This window comes from Eurosta solidaginis, chromosome 1 (genome assembly GCF_040869045.1).
Source record: "Eurosta solidaginis isolate ZX-2024a chromosome 1, ASM4086904v1, whole genome shotgun sequence".
NCBI lineage: Eukaryota > Metazoa > Arthropoda > Insecta > Diptera > Tephritidae > Eurosta > Eurosta solidaginis.
In genome coordinates, this window is record NC_090319.1 from 343,052,116 (window position 1) to 343,074,557 (window position 22,442).

General features: G+C 36.3%; 1 protein-coding gene across 1 annotated transcript in view; it reads right to left on the reverse strand.

Moving 5' to 3' along the window:
• The window catches only part of polybromo (protein), a 44,600-nt gene that overhangs the window by 19,138 nt on the left and 3,020 nt on the right, over positions 1-22,442 (reverse strand). Inside the window, exon 3 of the mRNA XM_067762427.1 lies at positions 7,641-10,700. Coding sequence (XP_067618528.1) covers positions 7,641-10,700 — 3,060 coding nt within the window. The remainder of the gene's footprint in view (positions 1-7,640; positions 10,701-22,442) is intronic.

The window sequence follows — 22,442 nt, forward strand, 5'->3', positions numbered from 1 at the left end:
ACAACAAAGTTTGTCAAAATAAGGAAATTCGACACCGTAACTAACTGGGAGTTCTATAGTGCGGAAAATCTGATAAGTCTGCTGCGAGCAAGCGATTTAAGCTCTTTGTATAATACTGGAGTAGAAAATAGAGTTATAAAACTGAACGATATCCTAGCTGAAGCCATGCAAGCATTGACGTATGAGAAGAGAATAAAAATACAGCTAAGGAATAAGTGGTATGACGGCGAGCTGAGAATATTGCACAAAATAAAACTAGACTCCTATAATGTTGCTAAAAACACGGATGCTAGGATGATTTTAATATAGCTAAAAGAACATATAAAAAAATATCAAGTATAAAAAGAAGAAATATATGGAACATAGAGTGCTAGATAATCAAGGAGACATGAAACGGATGTGGAAGTGTTTGAAAGATCTCGCAGAGATGACTGATAACAAAAAACACATAACCAAAATAATATTTAATGATGAATGCGTTGAGAGGAGTGTGATATAGCCAATGTTTTGAACAATTTCTTTGTTAAGAGCATAGTAGAAATTAATGAAAGTATTGAAATAATCCTCATGCTGCCGAAATAAGCGTAAATAACTCAATTGACGCGTTTGTATTCACAGACGTAGTATTAGATGATATAATAAATATCACTAAGAAACTTAAAAACAAATAAAAAATAAAAAAATAAATGTAAGGCGCGATAACCTCCTAACAGATCTAAGGCCGAGCTTCTCTTCCAATTTGCGTCGTGCTCCTCTTGATTTTCCCTACAAATTGGCCGGATGGGACCGACATGATTTTATGCCGACCCCGAACGGCATCTGCAAGGAAGGTGAGTTTTCACTGAGAGCTTTTCATGGCAGAAATACACCCGGAGTGCTTGCCAAACACTGCCGAGGGGCGACCCCGCTTAGAAAAATTTTCTTCTAATTGAAAAACCTTATTTCTAAAATTGTTGATGTTGCTTTGCCCGGGGTTAACCCAGGGCATCCGGTGTGGTAGGCGGAGCACGCTAACATTACACCACGGTGGTTAAAAACAAATATGGCGGGAAAAAGCTTTTGTCGGAAGATGTATTTAAAGATAGCATCATATATACTGCTCACTTCTACAAAGAAGTCATAAACGATTCATTAAACAACAGCATTGTTCCTAATTTTTGGAAAATATTTACAATAGTGCCTGTGGAAAAAAGTTAAAAATACAGTGAAGCCGGAGGAGCTACGTCCAATCAATACGTTACCTGCAGATGAAAAAATAATGGAAACAGTGGTCAAATATCAACTAGTAGCATACTTAGAAAAACACGACATAATTATGTCTGAGCAATCTGGGTTTAGGAAAAGTCATTCTTGTCAAACAGCACTGAATATGGTAATTGCAGAATGGAAAGAGGATATAAGTGACAAAAAAGTCGTGTTATCGGTCTTCTTAGACTTAAAACGGGCTTTCGAAACAATTGATAGAGATATTCTGTTGGATGTCATATTTTTGGAATAAATTGGAAATTCAATATCATCGGTTGTTGATGTAAACATTGGCCTACCGCAAGGCTCAGTACTGGCACCAATATTGTTCCCAATATACATTATATATATTAAATCATGCTTAAAACATTGCAAAATTCATCTATTTGCGGATGATGCATTGATTGCCATCAGTGAAAGAAATACGGATTGTGCTATGTCAAAGATGCAAGAGGATTTGGAAACCTTATACAAATGGCTGTGCCTAAGAAAGTTGAAAGTAAATATGAATAAAACCAAATTTATGGTATTTTCGAAACTGTTATCAATTATCCAAGCAATATTAACTTAAAAATAAGGAACAGTGAAATTCAAAGTGTCGACAAAATGAAGTATTTAGGAGTCTTGATTGATATGGACTTGAACTGTGGAGAACATATAAGTAATTTAGAAGTTAAAATTGCAAAGAAAATAGGTTTCATGTACCGAACATGTAAATACATTAACCACGGTTGCCACACCATGTTTTCATTTGGGACCAAAATTCATCGAAAAAAAGGACCAATTCTCAGAAAAAAGGACCAAATTTTTGTTTTATTTGATTGCGATACAAACAATTCACAACAGTGTCGTAGTCGTTGTTAAATATAAAATTTTAGGATGTTTCCATGGTTTCCTATAAAAAATTTTAATAAACTTAGCGAATAGGAGACTTAATTCCAACTGCACAAACTAAAACTACTTTTAGGTATTATATTTTCAAATTTCTAGGATAAGTCTATTCCTTTACTAACCACACGGTTTAACGTAGGTTTGCTGACAAACCTCTTAGTTCCAGCATTATGTTGTTAATTGAAAAGAAATAAAATGTATAGCGCACTTAGGTTTTAGTAAGAAAAGGCTCAAAATTTTATGTTTAGGTGTAGCCCAACTATGAGCAAACTCAGTAAATCATAAATGATGCTTACTTTTACCCCTTAACGTTGAAATTTCATACCAAAGCCTAAATTTAGTAAGTGTGATTTTTGAAAAACTTACGTTTACTAAGTCTAGCCCCAGACTGCAGATTAAAAATCAAACGTCTTAAAAGTTTCAACTGTGCAATAACGGAACCTGATTACATTTAAGTAGGTACTAAAATTAGTTAACAGCGTTGTTATTGAAGTTTATGGGATTCTGAATAAAACACAAAACACTTCTTTCTAAATCAAATATTTTTTTAAATTTGCTTCAAAATCTGAATATAGAAGTAAATTTGTTCAATCGTGATTCGTTATTCATTTATAAAGTCTCCGCTTTTAAGAAGTATTCCTGCCTTACTTACAGTTAAAATATTTCTTATGCCAATCTACTTAGTTTTCAAGTATTCGGCGTGCTTTAACACCACAATACTCCTGGAACATCACAATACTCCTGGAATTTTTACGTAAGATTTTTTTTTTTTTTAATTTTAAAGTGTTACCAAACATAAAACCAATTAGTTTCATTATTTTACTTAGTTTTCAATTCACACGTGCATTTGAGAAAAATTTTCTTAGCTCAACGAGTGAAAAAAATTTATCACGAAAAGTGTTTCATAACCGATCGAAATATCTGGATACTAAAACAAATTTTTTTTCTGATAAGGCCGTGTAATGTGTTTGCCCTTAGATCCATGACTTTTCTTATTAATGCCTGGCCTAAAATATCTCCTATGAAATGTCATTGGTCTGCTACATTTTATTGACTGAGCAATTTTTGTGGTAAGATTTCCATATACATAAGTAAATTGAAAATTATAGGTGGGTTAATGAAAGTGTGCCAAATGTTGTGGGCAGAGTTGTGAATTTTAACCTCAGTGAAAAAGGAAGAAAGTACCAAAATCGTGGCTACTGCCTAAAAAGAACCAAAATTGAAAAAAAGGGACCAGCGGACCAAATGGGTTTGGAAGGGACCATTTTTGGTCCAAATGGACCAAAAGTGGCAACCGTGATATTAACCAACGTCATAAAATATTAGTATACAGATCCATCATTGAACCACATTTTACCTACTCTCCTACAATTCTACTATTAGCAAATGATACACAGTCAAAAAACTTCAAATACAGCAAAACAAGGCAATGCGATTAATTTTAAAATGTTCGAATAGAACACCTAGAAATACAATGTTAAATTGGCTTAGTATAAAACAATCCATAAGTTACTTTACATTGAAATTTATTCATCATGTGAAATTAGGAATAATTCCGAAGTATCTGGACAACAAAATACATTTTAATCATGAGATTCACAACTATGAAACTAGAAGTAGTAAAAATATAAGACTGCCTAGGGTAAGAACTGAGTTCGCTAAAAAGACTTGAGAATATTTAGGTCATAAAATGTATAATGAATTACCAAATGAGATAAAAGGCTGTGAAAATATTAATAAGTTTAAAGGAAAATTATTTTTATACTGTAAATCATTGAATTTGTAATGACCTTTTTCTTTTTTAATTTAAACTAGGTCTTAAAGACCGTGAATAAACACAAAAAAAATCGGACCACTAAGATAAGATAAATGTTACATTTATGGATTGTAATTTAGAATACATGAATCAGGCTCGCTTTGGATCAGCATATTCTGGTTCTAGGCCGTCTGCCGTGGGACTAGTGTATCCTCTGATATATTTTTTGTAAATAATAACTTGGTAACACTAGTAATACATCATGAACTCAACTATCAAGCATCTTCTGATCAAGTTTGATTGAAATAACAATTGATTTTTAGGGATGGAAACACATTTAAAAGTATAACGATCACTTCCAAGTGTGACTGTAAAACTTTTCATCGAACTCTAAACCCATTTAAGTGCCGCCAAGTCAGTCATGTACAACTAAATAATGGATAACATCTCTCCCTTTTAAGTCCAAGTTTTCAATGAAAGTTTCAAGTACAGTTGAAGTTGAGGTCAGTTTACTTTGAACGCATCAATTGAATTTTACTACACATCTCAGTTTAAGAGGCCAAATTGATTTTTATTCGATGCTTAAAGTAATTTAAACTCGCACTGGTCATATGTATCCACTTTTGCGTGTGTAGCTTTCATAGCAAGGTATTTATATTTGTACTCCTATTTTTTCAAAGCGGGTGGATATTATACCCTCTTCTGACCGTTGAAAATACATCCCCACCGTTTCAGAGAGCATACATCTTCTGTCTTTTTATACTCAGAATGTTTTGCACACAGAGCATATTAACTTTGATTGGATAACGGTTGGTTGTACAGGTATAACGGAATGGAGATAAATATAGACTTCCATGTATCAAAATCATCAGTATCGAAAAAAAATTTGATTGAGCCATGTCCGTGCGTCCGTCTGACCTTTAACACGATAACTTGATGAAATTTGGTATGTAGGTTCCTGGGCACTCATCTCAGATCGCTATTTAAAATGAACGATATCGGACTATAACCACGCCTACTTTTTCGATATCGAAAATTTCGAAAAACCGAAAACGTGCGATAATTCATTACCAAAGACGGATAAAGCGATGAAACTTGGTAGGTGGGTTGACCTTATGGCGCAGAATAGAAAATTAGTAAAATTTTCGACAATGAGATTGGCACCGCCCACTTTTAAAAGAAGGTACGTTAAAAGTTTTGCAAGCTGTAACTTGGCAGTCGTTGAAGATATCATGATGAAATTTGGCAGAAGCGTTACTCCTATTACTGTATGTGCGCTAAATAAAAATTAACAAAATCGCATGACGAACACGCCCACTTAAAAAAATTTTTTTTTAATTCAAATTTTAACAAAAAATTTAACATCTTTACAGTATATAAGTAGATTATGTCAACATTCAACTCCAGTAAAGATATAGTGCAACAAAATACAAAAATAAAAGAAAATTTCAAAATAGGCGTGGCTCCGCCCTTTTTCATTTAATTTGTCTAGAATACTTTGAATACCATAAGTCGAACAAAAATTTACCAATCCTTGTGAAATTTGGTAGGGGCATAGATTCTATGACGATAATCGTTTTCTGTGAAAATGGGCGAAATCGGTTGAAGCCACACCTAGCTTTTATACACAGTCGACCGTCTGTCCTTCCGCTCGGCCGTTAACACGATAACTTGAGCAAAAACCGATATATCTTTACTAAACTTAGTTCACGTACTTATCTGAACACACTTCATCTTGGTATAAAAATGGCCGGAATCCGACTATGACCACGCCCATTTTTTCGATATCGAAAATTACGAAAAATGAAAAAAATGCCATAATTCTATACCAAATACGAAAAAAGGGATGAAACATGGTAATTGGATTGATTTATTGACTCCAAATATAACTTTAGAAAAAACTTTGTAAAATGGTGTGACACCTACCATATTAAGTAGAAGAATATGAAAACCCTGGTCCACATTTTGGTCGATATCTCGAAAATGCCTTCACATATACAACTAAGGTTCACCCTTTTAAAACCCTCATTAATACCTTTAATTTGATACCCATATCGTACAAACACATTCTAGAGTCACCCCTGGTCCGCCTTTATAGCGATATCCCGAAATGGCGGCCACCTATAGAACTATGGCCCACTCCCTTTTAAAATACTCTTTAATACCTTCCATTTGATACCCATGTCATACAAACACATTCCAGGGTTACCCTAGGTTCATTCTCCTACATGGTGATTTTCCTTTATTTTGTCTCCAAAGCTCTCAGCTGAGTATGTAATGTTCGGTTACACCCGAACTTAGCCTTCCTTACTTGTTTTATTTACTGCACCGGGTGATTCCACCATGTTAACAACTAAATTTTGACACAAAATTATTATTGAACAAGACAGTTTCAACTTTCATTCAAACATTTTATTATGCCCCTGGAACAAATTTGAAAAATTAACCGAAAAACGTGGCTAATTTGCGACCCATGAATTTCTATGCCTTTGTCCGAGTCCGCCATTGGATACGAGTTAATCGAAGCAATATGTATGAGAACTTATATTAATCACTACCAGATCCGCCAACACTTTTGCGTAGCTATGTTATTTATATACATATATACATACATACATAAGCTTCAAAGAAAATATAAATATACTATTCAAATGAGAAAGGAAGACAAGACCACGCCTAGGTTTGATTGAACTGGCCGGTCACTTGAAGACCTCACATACGCTGATGTGTCCATAGTTTTGCCAGTTTCACGGCCAAACGTAAGAAGCCTGTAGAATTTACTTATTTCTGGATCGGCACAGTAAACAGGAGACCCAATCCCTTCCGTTAATTTGAAGCCATCGGTATACATTGAATGTTCTGACATTTCTGCACCCTGGCCCCAACCCTCGGCGCTATACTGCTATGGCCATACGGCCTGCACTCAAGCTGCCCCGAGGCCTTAAACCTTATTGCAGTGGCTAATACGATATTTTTGGTCATTGGGTCTGCAGGCGGGATGTGGAGAATGGCTGCTGTTGGGGTAGTTTTCAGGGCTTCCGTTATGCTAATCATTGATAATCTGCCTATCCCCCATTGTTTTATGGTATACGTACTTTAAGACCACGCCTACACTTTTATTTTTTAAACACAATGATTCGTATACATAAAACGAGTAAAGATTTTTTTAGTTCCAGACATTTTTTAAATAATTGCTATTGAAAATTGGGTTCACTATGAAGTTTTATGCATTTTTGTTCATATGGCTTTGGCCTCGACGAGGGCATGAACCAACAGCCGGTACGTTCTCCTAAAGAAATTCGGACATTGCATATACACGCTCTCAAAACATGGTCTTTAAAATCATAATTCGTTAAACGTTTGCCTGAAAAAGGTATTCTCATTCGAGGCTTGTTTTTTTTTTAGATCTCAAGCCTAGCGCACAAACCAGAAACGGGATTTGGATTTTAGTCGCCTATTAGCAGAGGCATACCTATCGCGGTTATATTCTAATCAATCATAGCCCGCAGGAGTAAATATATAACAAACTTCGAAAGTCAAATCTATATCAATATTTGGGGCTAACTTCGTAAAAATGGCGAAGGTAGTATTTTGCTTATGGTTAATCTCTTTAAAAATGGTTTTTGTGTAATAGTATTAGGCATAAATAATATAGGAAAATGCAATTTTTTCGAATGAAGTTTCGCTTCTAGGTAAGGAACCAAACACCAAATGCTTTCTTAGCTTTTTTATAATGCAATCAACTTACCCTTGCGCACCTCACTCGAATAAAGTATGTAACCAGTAACACTCTTTTTCGCAGTTTTGTTCTTCACTTTCGACGACAATGGTGTTGAAGATACAGACGGTGCTGGCGATGATATTGCCGCTATATCGGAACTCACCGAAGGCGGATTGCCATCCATTGAATCTTCAAGCATACCCAAATTTTCATTTACCTCAGCATTTTTAAAATCTTTATTTGGCTTTATAGGTGTTTTAAAATGATAAATTTCATCTTGTGTTACTTCAGGACTATGTTGAAATTTACGTAAACCGCCAATTGTATTCAATTTACGCAATGATTTTCTCAACTCATCATAAACTGATTCGCATATGTAAACATCACTTTCTTGAATCTCAGTTGGACGGCTACTTACGTAATCGGATATTTCCATGACAGCACAACGTCCAACAATAGCTATCAAAGGACTTACATCCTCAACGGTCGATAGTAAAAGTTCTTGACGAAAAAATTGTTTGTTTGAGGGTGATACAATCTCACTGGGTGTAAGGAGCCATGGTCCTTTGAAATAGGATTTACTTGCATTCTCCCATATTTGATGAATTTGCGCTATGGACTGTTTGCCACTTTGTGTAGCAACATATACGTAATCACCAATTTTAACAGCACCACTACAGATAGTATTATATTGCTGATAGTAAACACTATTCGGTTCTGCGTTTATAGCAGGTGGATCGCATACAATATTTGGTTTTTCCTTCTCCACCAATGCCTCTTGCAACTTAAGTTCTTCCAATTCACCCTTATGTTTCTCAATGCGTTCCTTATAAACTGACATTACTCTGCGTATTTCTAATGGCTTTTCACGTGGTACTAAACGTACAGGATCATTTTCACGTGCAAATGGCCATATTTTGAATTTGTTAAAGCAACGTGCACGCGAATTATATTTAGATTCGCATACAAATAAATCTTTGTCGGCAAAACCTTCTGGTCGCATCTTAATATAATCTTTAATATGCATTATATAACATTTTCCTATTACTTTATCCATTGGAATTGATTGCGACACACTGCTTTTGAAAACCTCCATTTCCAGAAATTTTCGTGTTGTTACATGATAGGTTTCGTGTGGACGTAGAAATACAGCGCCATGCATCCACTTCACATTGTCTGTAGCTGTCCATAATCGCTCAATATATGCAATGCTTGGTATTTTGTTATCCGGCAATTGAAAATATACAAAATCTCCTGGAGAAAATACATTTTGATTGATAGTCATACTTTCGCCTTGCATTGCGGCCGTGTCGACATCGTCTTTATCTTCTTGATCTTGCTCTTCTTGCTCCAACTTCTGTTGACGCATCGCCTCCACATCAGCAATTAAATTATCAAGCGTGTATTGTAATGCTGGCGAAGTGAATGTATCTTTACATAGCTCATCACGTGTTTTTATAAAAAACATTTGTAACTCAATTGAATCTTGAAATACATCAGAATCTGTTCGTGATAGACGACGTGCACGCTCGAAACATGAAAATACATCCTCTTGAAATACATCTAAACGTTTATAAACAAGCTTATCCAAACGTCGTTTGATTAAGTCTAATGAGATGCCACGTATTTTATTTATTTTACCATATGCATCGGTAAATTCGTCATATTCAGGCACTTCAGCCAAAGAATCAGAGTAACAACGTCCAGCTTCGTCTTGATGATTATAAAGTTGGGTGAATAAGTTGAGAAATAATTCTTGAACAGCAAGCGATACATCTGGTGTGGATGAATGCTCACTGCGCAAACTTTGTTTTAGTTGAAGTGTCAACTGTTGCAATACCAAAGCGTCTTTGTATATTTGCGAATCGGGTTCATTATATTTGCATGCGTTTTCAAGCATTAATAGGAAATCTGCACCTAACTCATCTACGCTTTCATAATTTCCTTGCCTTAATTTTAGTGCTATACGTTCCATATCAATTGGTTCTTTTATAATATCATAGTAATCTGGATATTCATTTTTCGACGGCAGTTTTGTGAATATTAAGGATAATTGACGCTTTCCTTTTGGTTCTTGATACTCACGTATTGTCTCATAGAATTGCCATAATTTATCAACGACAGCTGTTTTCCTGCTACGTCCACTAGGTTTAGCTAACTTGTGAAATGGTCTTTTAATATCACTTAAGCCAGGGAACTCTTTTAATTTTTCATTTAATGCTTTCTCTAAATTGTTAGCATCTTCGTATATAGTTGAGCCCTCTTCATTATATTGCCTGCAATTTGAGAACATAAGTCGGTAGTCTGCGACCACATCCTCAACGGTGGCATATTTGTCGCAACGTATGTTATGGTCGATTGTATTCATATCAATTGGATTATTAATAATGTCATAGTAGTCTGGATAAATTTTTCTAGGAGGTTTCTCCATAAAGAACTCGATTGGTCTCCGATTATTTATTGAATATTCAACTAAATATTTTTGTATACTCAAAATTTTCCTTTTTATAGTAGCGTTTATTGGAATTCGGCTAGCTTTTGGTGAGTTGTTATTTGGTGTATTTGGTATATTTGTATTATTAGTCGAATTAATACGCGGACGTCCCTTCTTCCGTGGTATAGTGCTGGCCACCAATGTGTCCTCAACATCACATTCTCCCTCGCCCTCTTCTTCCATATCGCTGGTTTCTGGCTCTAAACTCTCCTCAACCAGCTTGGCATTCATTATTTTAAGCATTTTAACAGCATCTTTATGCGAACGATGTGTCGAAGGAAATGCTTTTTTAGCATTATCTAACATAAGACAAAGATCGGCTGTAAGATCGCTTATGTTTGCATAATCTCCCTTTTTTAGTTTTGTATGTATTTGGCTCATAGAAATTGGGCGTTTAATAAGTTCATAATACTCAGGATGAAAACGACGCACTGGTAGTTTCCATAGTGATGTACCCAAAGGGGGGCCAGTTGCTCCAGGATGTTCGGCAGAGCCCGGTGATGTATATAAATAATAGAAAAGTGTCCACATTGGTCCTTCGCCTTTTTTGCTGGTTTCTTCATCATCGGAACTGTCAATATCTTCTTTCATGCCTAAAAAAAAACAGATTTTTCAGTTTATTTAAGCAATTCTAATTTAGAAGTGGCAGCCGCCGTGGTGTGATGGTAGCGTGTTCCGCCTACCACACCGATGATCCTGGGTTCCGACCCCGGGCAAAGCAAACATCAAAGTTTTAGAAACAAGGTTTTTCAAGTAGAAGAAAATATTTCTAAGCGGGGTCGCCCCTCGGCAGTGTTTGGCAGGCACTCCGAGTTTGTTTCTGCATGAAAAGTTCTCAGTAAGAACTCATCTGCCTTGCAGAAGCTGTTCAGAGTCGGCATAAAACGAGTAGGTCCCGTTGTTGTTGTTGTAGCGATAAGGTTACTCTCCGATGGCTTTGGGGAGTGTTATCGATGTGATGGTCCTTAACCGGATGCAGATCCGGTATGGTCCGGTAATACAGCACCATTAAGCACTTGATGTAACCAATTGGCCCCAGTTGGCAGAGCGAAGATGCTACTGTAACGCCTGTTGGATGGCCAAACCCGTTTAAAAGGTTAAGCGCAAATTAAGTAAGCAAGGAAGTAGGTCCTTTGCCGGATGCAGATCCGGTACGTTCCTGTACCAAGTCCGACCATCTCGGGAACGATTCGTTATGACATGCGACCTTCTTGGCCACACCGCCCTCTCACCCCCTAGATCCATAAGAAGTTCGGGGTCGCCAGAGCCCCGGCTGTTAATGAAATAGGATTCACCACGGATAGGTTGACAATTGGGTTTGGAAAAGCTATATATTGAGCTGGCTACCTGAAGGGGTGCGCTACACAACCCCTTCAACCTGGTGTTGGGTCGACTAAGAGTCTGTCTTGACTGACCTACTCGTGTGCTGGTGCGGGAAAGAGGGGAGAGAACGGTGGCAGGAGCTGGTGGTCGGCATTGCTTCTGTCCATGCTATGGATATTATAGTGATTGGAGCGTCATGTGAGCTGGTGGCGCCGGTTATTTGTTGGCGCTTGCTGAGCAGCGGAGCTGCTGAAAAGTAGTGGGGTGCGCTAAGGCTCTCCCTACCGCACATCCTGTGGCTAAACAGCAAGGAGCCACAAAGTTTCCGGCAAACGCAGCAAAACCATTTCTCTGGACCGGGGTCAGGTACAGGTCCCGGATTGTTTTCGAAACCCTCCCGGTATTTCTATGGACCGAGATAGGGTCCCTTCGCGAAACAGGGGAAAATGGAGCAGTCCCGCTGCAACGATCTGCTGGGAGAATAGCATGTTTACACTGAAATTACAGCCTTTGGTCGGTTGTCGTGGTTTGCGTTAAAATTGGCAAGAATAAGACGGTTTCGCAATTAAGTAGAGCACTGTTTTCAGGGTCTCAGCCTCATGGACAGCAGATGGCATGAGAAATGTAGACGTTAATTATTTTTAGTTATTTTGTTGCATAGAGAGCTGCTTCGGCCGTTTTTTGGTAATAATACAAAAATTTATTGTTTTTTCATACCTACGCGTTTCGACGCGACAGCGCCATCCTCAGGGTATTCTGTTTTTATTAACAATAAACATGAAAATAGCAATTAGTTATAAACACACTTAATAATTTTCTCTCAATATAATATTTTTTCATTGCGTGTCGTCTCACCATGTAATGGTATTTGCAAAAATATATAGCTAAATCCCTAAGTTTCTCCTTACTTTGTACATGATTTTCTAACATCACAAAAACATTAATACATATAACATTTCTAACACCAGTACATTAAACATTAATTTAAAAATATATCACAGTTCTTTTCCATTTTGATTGTCAAGTTTATTAATTTTATTTTATTACCGCAGTATATGCACTATTTGTGTTGTTTATCAGACCAATTCTAAATATTCTCGCGGATTTTTTTATTCCCGCGGAAAAATTCCTCCAATTCTTTTCTCCTAGGGAGAAGAAAAATTGGGGAATAGGAATTTCGAATTTTCGAAGTCATCTGTTTTGTCAATTGAAATTTCGTTGCGCATTTCTTATTTTGTTTAAAAAATTGAAAAGTTTAATTATTGTTGCGAATTTGTTTGAAATTAAGAAATAATGTATAAACAATGCACATTATTGCATTTCATGTGGTATACACTGAAATGAGTAATGAATTGGTGCCACAGCAACATCAACAGAGGAGCATAAGAAGAAGACGGCGGGTTAACACAAATCCGCCGGAGTTACCTGCTTTCATTCTGCAAAGCAATTTTCTGGCGGCCACGTCGAGTTGAGTTCGCCTTTCGCTATATGCCAAAATCTAATTAAGCCTTCTTAAAAAATCCTTGCGCAATTTCTGGATGGCTGCATCAAATATACAAAGAGCTCTTCCGTTGTTTATGATATACTTTTCGACTTAAAATAAAGAATATTGTGGTTGATGTTGTTGTTGTATTAACAGTGAGAATATTGTGGTAGAATGTAAATACATATTTTAGCGCAAATTTGTACAAATAAGTGTTCTCTCATAAAAGAACCAATTTCCTTTAACTATTTTGTTGCATTCCCTTCAATTTAACTAGTGAAAAAACTCCTATGAAATGGCAAAGAAATCTCCCTCTCCCTCACATTCACAATACCTACTTTTCTCCCATAACCGGTTTCCTCTATTTCGAACATTGTTCAGAATAGGAGGAAAGGGAGAAGTGAAAAAACGCTCAAGGAATTTTTATTTAGAATACGAGGAATGGGAGAAGGGAAAAACTCGCACGGAATTTTCGTTTAGAATTGGGCTGTATATCTTCTTTGAAGTTTATGACGTTTCTCAGCTGTTGTTGTATACGTAAGGTTTCCAGTGTTATGCGGCAGTTACCCACCGACGTGTCCCGTACGTACGGACGTTTGTCGTACGAAGCACGTTTGACCGAACTCTCAAGCCCGTAGGCATCAATGCGTGCGTCTGTGTACATGTACATAACATATTTGTGAGTGTATTGTTTACAGCAAAGTTCTGTTGCCATTGACCAGTTCGCATGCATGTTTATGGAAACACCAACTTTTTCCATTTTAATTTTTGATGTTGTAAAAGGCTGGAATTAATATTATATAAATAGATTACATATTTATAATCTGCAATTTTACATAATTATTTCGAATTATTTTCACAATTTTTCAAACTCTAATTAGGTGTTTTTGCATAAAACTGCAAACGGTCAAAAATTAGCACGCAAAAGTTTACTAGGCAACTCTATCTAGTGAGAGAGCGATCAGCTGACACGTTCTTACGGAAAAAATCAAAATTGTTTTGATTTCTACGTTCCGGGCTACGTACGTACGGGCGTTGCACGTCGGTGAGTTTTCGTTTACATTGCACACTCATAAGATAGGTCGTGTCAGCTGACACGTTTTTTCTACGTACGTTCGTGAGTAACCACGGCTTTAGTCCTCGTTTTTCTTTTCGCTCTATGTCCAATATTTTAGCGTTGGTGAAATCCATGAACCAATAAACAGATCCCGCATTAAAAAATGAGAGCAAAAACCATAGTTGGCTGGGAAATAAATTTCTCGGCGTGACGTCACGCTTTTGACAACATGTTTTATTGCTGACGCAGTATTCAGACTTTATTCCAATCGGAGTATTTTGCTCCGCTCTTACCTCCTACTACATTTTTTATCTTAAAGGTTTATTTGAGTCGAGTTGAAAACTAAATAGTATTACTACTTAATATCTTTTGGTTGAAGTTTTCAATACATATGTAGGTATGAAAAGCTGATTGTTTACAAGTGACGATTGGACGAAATGATTGTTCGTGTCTTAAGACATGTTTGTTCACATTTTTCGTATGGAATCAGAATAGAAGGAGTAAAGTGCAAGCAAAAAATGTGTCCAGACGCGATCTGTTAACCCTACCTAAATTCAACATACTGTTCTTCTTGAAGTTTTATATAAAAATGAAATACGTTGAGTCAGTGGTCAGCTAACCCTGTTTTGCGACAACAGTCGCCAATTGGGAGCACCAAGCGAGGTCAAAGCTTCCTCCAACTGTCTTTCCAAACTCAGTGAAGGTCTTCTCTTTCCTATGTTTACAAATTGCCGGAGCGTATTCATTCATCCGCATAACATGACCTAGCTAACGAAGCTTTCTGTTTTTATTGGCTGCACTATCGTCATATCTGCGAAAAGCTCATATAACTCATCATTATACCTCCTTCGATACTCGCCGTCGACATCACGGATAGGACTATAAATCCTCCGGAGAACTTTTCTCTCGAATACTCCAAGAGCCATCTCATCTTCTCTCGACACCTTCCATCATTCCGAGCCATACATCACGACAGTTATGAAGAGTACTTATAGAGCGGGAATTTTGTTCGTCGAAACAGGACTTTATTTTCAATTGCTTAAAGAAGCAGTTGTTGTCAAGACTTATTCTCCGTTTGATTTCTAGGCCGATATTGTTTTTGCTTTTGATGCTGCTTCCCAAATAGACGAAATCCTTCACAGTCTCCAATTTTGAATCCGTCAACGGTGACGTGGCTACAAAGGACACGATGACAGCAAGTACTTCGTCTTGTCCACATTTACTGCAAGATCCACTTTTTTGCTTCTTTATCTTATAACAGCTCTTCGCCTCCATGTTTGAACAGCCTGGCGGGTATCCCGTCATTACTTGGCACCTTGTGATTTTTTAGCCGTAATATTGCCATTCTTACTTCGCCAAAGTTGGATGCCGGAGCGTGTTTTTCATCATCGGCAATGGGGGTATCGGGTTCGTCTTCCCCCACACTCTGTACGTCAGTTAACAGGTCGCCATTATCATTCCTACAGAAATCTGCCCCGGTCTTGAAACCTTCTGTCAGTAAAAGAGTATGAAAATTGTATGATAAACCAAAAATAATAATAATATTTTTCGCGATATGTATCCGGGGAGATAGAGCCCACTTTTCTTCCAGAATGTTGTGTGCTAATGGGAGCATTATTTGGTATGCAATCCTACACGTTTTAGGCCGACTCCATGTGCATATGATAAGCCAGATAACTTTTTTGCTGAGAAACTTTTCATGACGAAAACACAATCGAAGGGATTGCCAAGCCACCAAATCAATTTGATGTTAGTTGTTCGCCCGCTTTCAAAAAGGAAAGAAATATACTCCGAAAATTTTATTTTTACTCCGCCGTAGTCGTTTACTCAGGTAAAGCGCTACGTCATCAAACTTTTTTTTTAAATTCGATTACAAATACAACAATTCCGGAATGCGAGATTTTTGCTGATTTAATTATGGGTGAAATCAGCTGTGAGATTGTTGCTTGTCAGGTGTTTTGCAAGTGCTGTTGTATCCTTTTTATTTTGGCGTCCATTTCATGTTCATGTAGTCTCATAATCAACGCTCTTTTTGTAGTGCCAACATAGCTCTTGTTGCATTCATCATTTTCATTGCTTTATACTTTATTTCATATACCACATTATTCTGATCTTCTTTTTGAATTCTATCTTTAGTTTTGGTAAATATTTTGTTTAGCGTGCTATGTGGTTTGAGAGCATAACTTATGTTTTCCTTTTCTACAATTCTTTTTAGTGTTTGATTGTTTGTCAACCCTGGTACGTATGTAACGCCAACATATGTTTTTGTTGTTGAATTCTCTTGCTGTGTATTTTCGTTGTTATTCGAACTTTTAATATTATTTATTGTCGTAATTAGGCTAATTGCAGTATTTGTTTTTTGTTTCCATGGATGGTTTGAGTGGTAGTTTATTATTCTACCCGATGCAATAGTTTTTGCATACCAATTCAATGCAATCTTTCTATTTCTCCGATGTTTCTCTACGTCTAGGAAGGCAATCTGGCCATTGTTCTCTTCTTCTTTCGTAAACTGTAGTTTGGTATGCTGCGCGTTTAGAGTATTCAGTATGTCTTCCACGTCCTTTATCTTTACTATTGCAAATATGTCGTCTACATATTTTTTTATGTATTTGACATGTATGTTATTGCCTTTCAATTCAGCTAAGCTGTCGTCCAAAATTTTGTCAAGTACGATATCAGCTATCGTTGGGGATAATGGGTTACCCATTACCCATGAAAAGTATTATTGTATGTAAAATAGTTGTTGTCCTGAAGACAAAATTCAAGAATCTTCTGGAACTGCTTTCTTTCAATATTTGTATCCTCTTCCAATTTATTCCATTTTTGTATGATGGTGCGTATGGCTAGGTGTATTGGAATGTTGGTGAATAAGGATATAACGTCAAAAGAGATCAGCATTTCGTCGTCTAGAATTTGAATATACTCTATTTGATTTCTAAGTTGGAAAGAGTTTTTTAGGTTGTAATCTTCAGATACTATTTTTTTTTAATATTTCCAATATATTTAGATAAACTGAAACAAGGTACGTTCGTGGACGAGGAAATTGGCCTAAGAGGTAAGTTTGGTTTATGTGTCTTAGGAAGTCCGTACAATCTCGGTGCGTTGGCGGCTGATGATATCAATTTATATTTATCTTTAACGCTGATTTTTTCTGTTTAAACAGGTCATTTATAATTAAATTATTTTTCCGCAGTAACTTTTGGGTGGGATCACTTCTTATAGTTTTGTACGTTTGCTTGTCATTTAACAACTGCCCCATTTTCTGTTCATAGTCTTTTTTATACATTAATACAGTTTTGTTGCCTTTGTCTGCCTTTGTTACTATTATATCATGTTTGTGTTGGTTAATGAATTTTTGGGTGTCGGCGTATATCTTTAGTAAAAAACTCAGAAACAGTGGAAAGGAAACATTTTTATTATTATTAATTTATTTTTTTTCTTTTACTTCGGCTTTGTCTATAACTTACTTTAAAGTTGCTTTTAATTCGATTGTACTCAGTGTTTGGAGATAGTAGAAATGCGAATGGTATTGCGAATAATAGCCTAGCTTTGCTTAATGTCCTATGCAGGCACCATAAAGGTTTCAACGTGGTGTACTTTAATGCTCGTAGTTTAAATGGTGAAAAGATGGATGTAGTCAGAGCGATATTTGAACAATCTAGTGTTGATATCATTTGTGTTTCCGAGACTTGGTTTAAACCTGAAATACTTGATGACCATTTTGGCATAAAGGGATACGTACTCTATAGGATGGATAGAAAGGTAAAGAAAGGTGGTGGTGTTGCTATGTATTGTAAAAAACATCTCAAGTCGAGAATCATATCAAGTATAGCTGTTGGCGTCACTGAGAACTTGCTAGTTGAAGTGTCTAGTTCAATGTCCAAAGTCCTTTTTTCGTGCGTCTATAACCCTAATAAATTGTGCAACCTGAAGGAATATTTTACAATGTTGTCCTCGGTCGCAGTTGATTACACTGATATAATTATTGCGGAGATTTTAATGTTAATCTCTTATGTAGTGACCCGTATACCTGCCGTTTGTTAGACGATGTTTCAAGTGTTGGTCTTGAAGTGGTTAATGTGTGCGTACCAACAAAGTATGGACAGAACTGCTGCCCCAGCCTTCTTGACTATTTCATTGTGTCCGATACGTCTAAAGTCTTAATGTTTGATCAATTATCCTTTATCTCAGACCATGATCTAATTTTCTGTTCATTTGATGTAGTGCTCGATAAGCACAGTGCAGTAGCTAGACCATCCATTTCACCAGATTATCGACGACTGGACGTAAATAACCTTCTTGGAGACATCTCCAGCATAAATTGGTCTACTTGTTGGAGCTTGAGTTCGGTGCATGAATAGCTGAGATTTTTAAATGAAATTATTTTATACCTCTATACAACTCACGTTCCATCTCGAGTATATAGCAACAGATCTTCCTCTTGCTTTGGTTTAATAGATCCGTCCGTGCTATGATTATCAAGCGCAATAAGCTTTATTCCCTTTGGAAGAAAAACCGAAGCAACGCAAATTGGCGTGCATACAAACTTACACGAAATGAGACCACAGCCTATATTAGGAGAGAAAAATGCAGATACTACAGTAAAATGTTGAATATATCGTTGCCTAATCATGTTTTGTGGCGTAATCTGAAAAAAACTTCGTGTACACGTGAGTGAGAGTTCTGACTGTTCCCTTAATCCTGAAGATCTTAATGCAGCTTTTGTGAGCCAAGCTAACCCGTCTTGTCTTAATACCAGTTTCTCAACCCCTCCCTTATATGTGGTTCCTGTTTGTCAAGTATTTGAGTTTACAGCTGTTTCGGAACTTGATGTGGCGAGATGCATAAATAAAATAAGGTCCAACGCAAACGGTCAGGACAATATACCGCTCAAATTTGTTAAAATAATTGCCCCATACATTCTTCCTACATTGACGCATATTATCAACCACAGTATTACTACCTCCTGCTTCCCTGATATGTGGAAGATTGCCACGGTTATACCTATTGCAAAAACTAAGTTTGCAGATTGTCCTAGTGACTTTCGGCCTATCAGCATTTTGCCAGCACTCTCGAAAGTCTTTGAGATATTGTTGTCGGAACAAATTCAAGACCATGTTTGCAAACATAGTCTGCTATCACCATTCCAGTCAGGCTTCCGATCAAAGCACAGTTGCTCCACGGCTATCATAAAAATTTTAGACGACGTCAGGGCACCCTTTGACAAAAACCAGTTGACTTTATTATGCCTGCTTGACTTCTCAAAAGCCTTCGACTCTGTGAACCATGACCTGCTGTGCTCAAAATTAAAAAATTATTTTGGTTTTGATGACTCCGCAGTGCGGCTCATGCGAAGTTATCTGACGGGTAGATCCCAGCTTGTCAAAGTCGGCTCCGAAACTTCAGGTCTAAAACCACTATTGGCAGGGGTACCCCAAGGCTCTATCTTGGGTCCACTACTTTTTAGTATTTTTATTAATGACATATTTAATGCATGCCAGCATGCTCATATGCATGCATATGCTGATGATGTCCAACTATATTTGTCGGGAAATCATGAGGGGACAAACGATTTATGCTCAAGATTGAATAATGACTTAACATCCATATTTGAATGGGCTAGGAAATATGACTTATGCATGAACAGTGAGAAATCATACGTGTTGCCTATATCTAAAAAACGAATAAGTTTCTCAAGTATTCCGCCCTTGCGCGTTGCCAGTAAATGTCTCAAACTCGTTTCAAAAGTGACTAATCTTGGTTTTGTTATTAACACGACGTTGTCCTGTGATGATCATGTAAATTCGGTGGTTAAGAAAGTATACTATATCTTAAGAAACTTACGAATGTCTGATATTTATACTCCGGTCAATGTTAGAAGAAAACTTGCAATTCAATTGATTATGCCGATCATTTGCTACTCTGAGCTAGTGTACAGTAAACTGAGCTCCCAGTCTGCTCATAAAATTGATGTAGCATTTAATCATGTTACACGTTATGTATTCGGCTTAGCCAGATTTGATCATATATCCAGCTGGAGAGCGCGTCTACTGGGCTGCGAAATCTTCGAATATCTGAAAGCTAGGAACAGCATTTTCCTTTGTCAACTTATCATGTATAAGGAGCCTAGTTACCTATATGATAAGCTAATATTCCCCAGGTCTGCTCGAATCAACGACCCAATAGTACCAACTTACAACTATCTAACATCTGGACGGCTATTCTTTGTCAATGCCATTCGCCTATGGAACTCTATTCCAGTATCCGTACGTAGTAGTCTAAATAAAAGCAACTTTAAAAATGTTCTTTATGCTCATTTTAGTTGAAACCATTATACTTCTTGAGTTTTCGCCATCAATATGTATGAGTGTATACAATGTTTTGTTATTGAATTTAATTATTTGTTTATTTTAGATACTAGTAAATTACGATAATTCTCTATGTTTGATGTGATTATTTAACCTACATAACCCTCTGTTATGACTTTTGTTCTTTTTTACATTGCGATTTATCTTTTTGTTGTACTATAAAAGATCCTAGATCTTATTGTACTAATACTATTTTTGTAATAAATGATGATGATGATGATATTCAACAACAGCCGAGAAACGTCATAAACTTCAAAGAAGATATAAACAACACAAATAGTGCATATACTGCGGTAATAAAATAAAATTCATAAACTTGACAAACCTTTCGCGTTTTCAATCTCGTCGTGACCGGTTAGCTGAAATTCCTTGCAGCTCAACCATATGAAAAATTGGACTTTTTTTATAACATGTGGTTGAGTACAAATCCAGACCGCAAGGAATTTCACAGCGTTACGCGTAAGTAAAACGTGTTTCGCGTTAAATAACTAAAAAGTGAAACATTTTCAATGAATAACATTACTAAATAATTTTTCGTCGTAAAAATATCCAAATTGTGCAAAAAGATTCAATTGCTCGGGCAAAATCGTGTTCGGCATTAAAATGTTGATGAGTGCGTTCAACATATAAACTGCAAACGGGCAAAAATACGGAGCAATGAAAATCAAATAACATTATTAAACTGTTAAAAAAGATATTGTCAACATTTAATTAAAAATTATGTGAAATACAAAAATATATGTAAAACTTTCGTTTTACATAAATACATATATATATGATTAACGGAACATATAACGGGGTAGATATTACCGTAGGTATAAATAGCGATAATATACATATAACTCCACCAAGGACAAAAAGAACAAATAACGGGATTTAAAACTAATACCTCAATACAACATAAATGGTTGACTACATATAATCGGAAAGAAAGGAAAAAACAATTAAATAAATAAAAAAAAAAAAAAGAATTTTAGGCAAGAGTAGACATTCGGTTTTTTTCTAAAGCAGTACAAATACTGCACAAAGACAGCTTTATTGACAATACACAACTATAATACCTAACACGACAAAAACTTTCCTACCAAAATTAAATAACGAAAAAAACTGAAGAGTGGATATACATTCAATTTTACGGCTAAAAACGAAACAACATAAAAAATTAAACGAAAAGAATTAAAAAGAAAAATAATATATATATAGAGAAAGGACTTTGTGAGTGGCGTGGTGCCCTTGAAAAACCAAATTTTACGACAACAATCTTGAAAATGAATTATCAAAATACTGACACTAAGAATGCAATGTAAAAGATTTTGTGCTTGGCGTGGTGCCATTGAAAAAACCAAACACACATAGAATAGAACAGTTTAAAATACGTAATTGGAAAACAATATAAAGGACTTTGTGCTTGGCGTGGTGCCATTTAAATACCAAATACACTAAAAATACAATCTACAATTGAAACCACAAATCATGAAGGGGACTGCTACGCATGGTTCTGGCCTCTAAGGTACTACCATCGTGGGCTAGTGGTCCCAAGTACACACTAAATTGACACTGGATGATCAATCCAGAAATTTATGAACTCACACTAAGAGAAATACCTGGCGTGTGGAGATACATTCTCTGGCCAACAAGTTTAAACCAAAAAAAAAACTTGACAATCAAAATGGAAAAGAACTGCGATATATTCTTAAATTAATGTTTAATGTACTGGTGTTAGAAATGTTATATGTATTAATGTTTTTGTGATGTTAGAAAATCATGTACAAAGTAAGGAGAAACTTACGGATTTAGCTATATATTTGAGTAAATACCATTACATGGTGAGACAACACGCAATGAATAATATTATATTGAGAGAAAATTATTACGTGTGTTTATAACTAATTGCTATTTTCATGTTTATTGTTAATAAAAACAGAATACCCTGAGGATGGCGCTGTTGCGTCGAAACGCGTAGGTATGAAAAAACAACAAATTTTTGTTTTATTACCAAAAAACGGCCGAAGCAGCTCTCTATGCAACAAAATTAGTTAAAAGAAATTTGGCCCAATTATACACTTCATTAATTATTTTTAGTAGAACATCACCTGACCAGCTA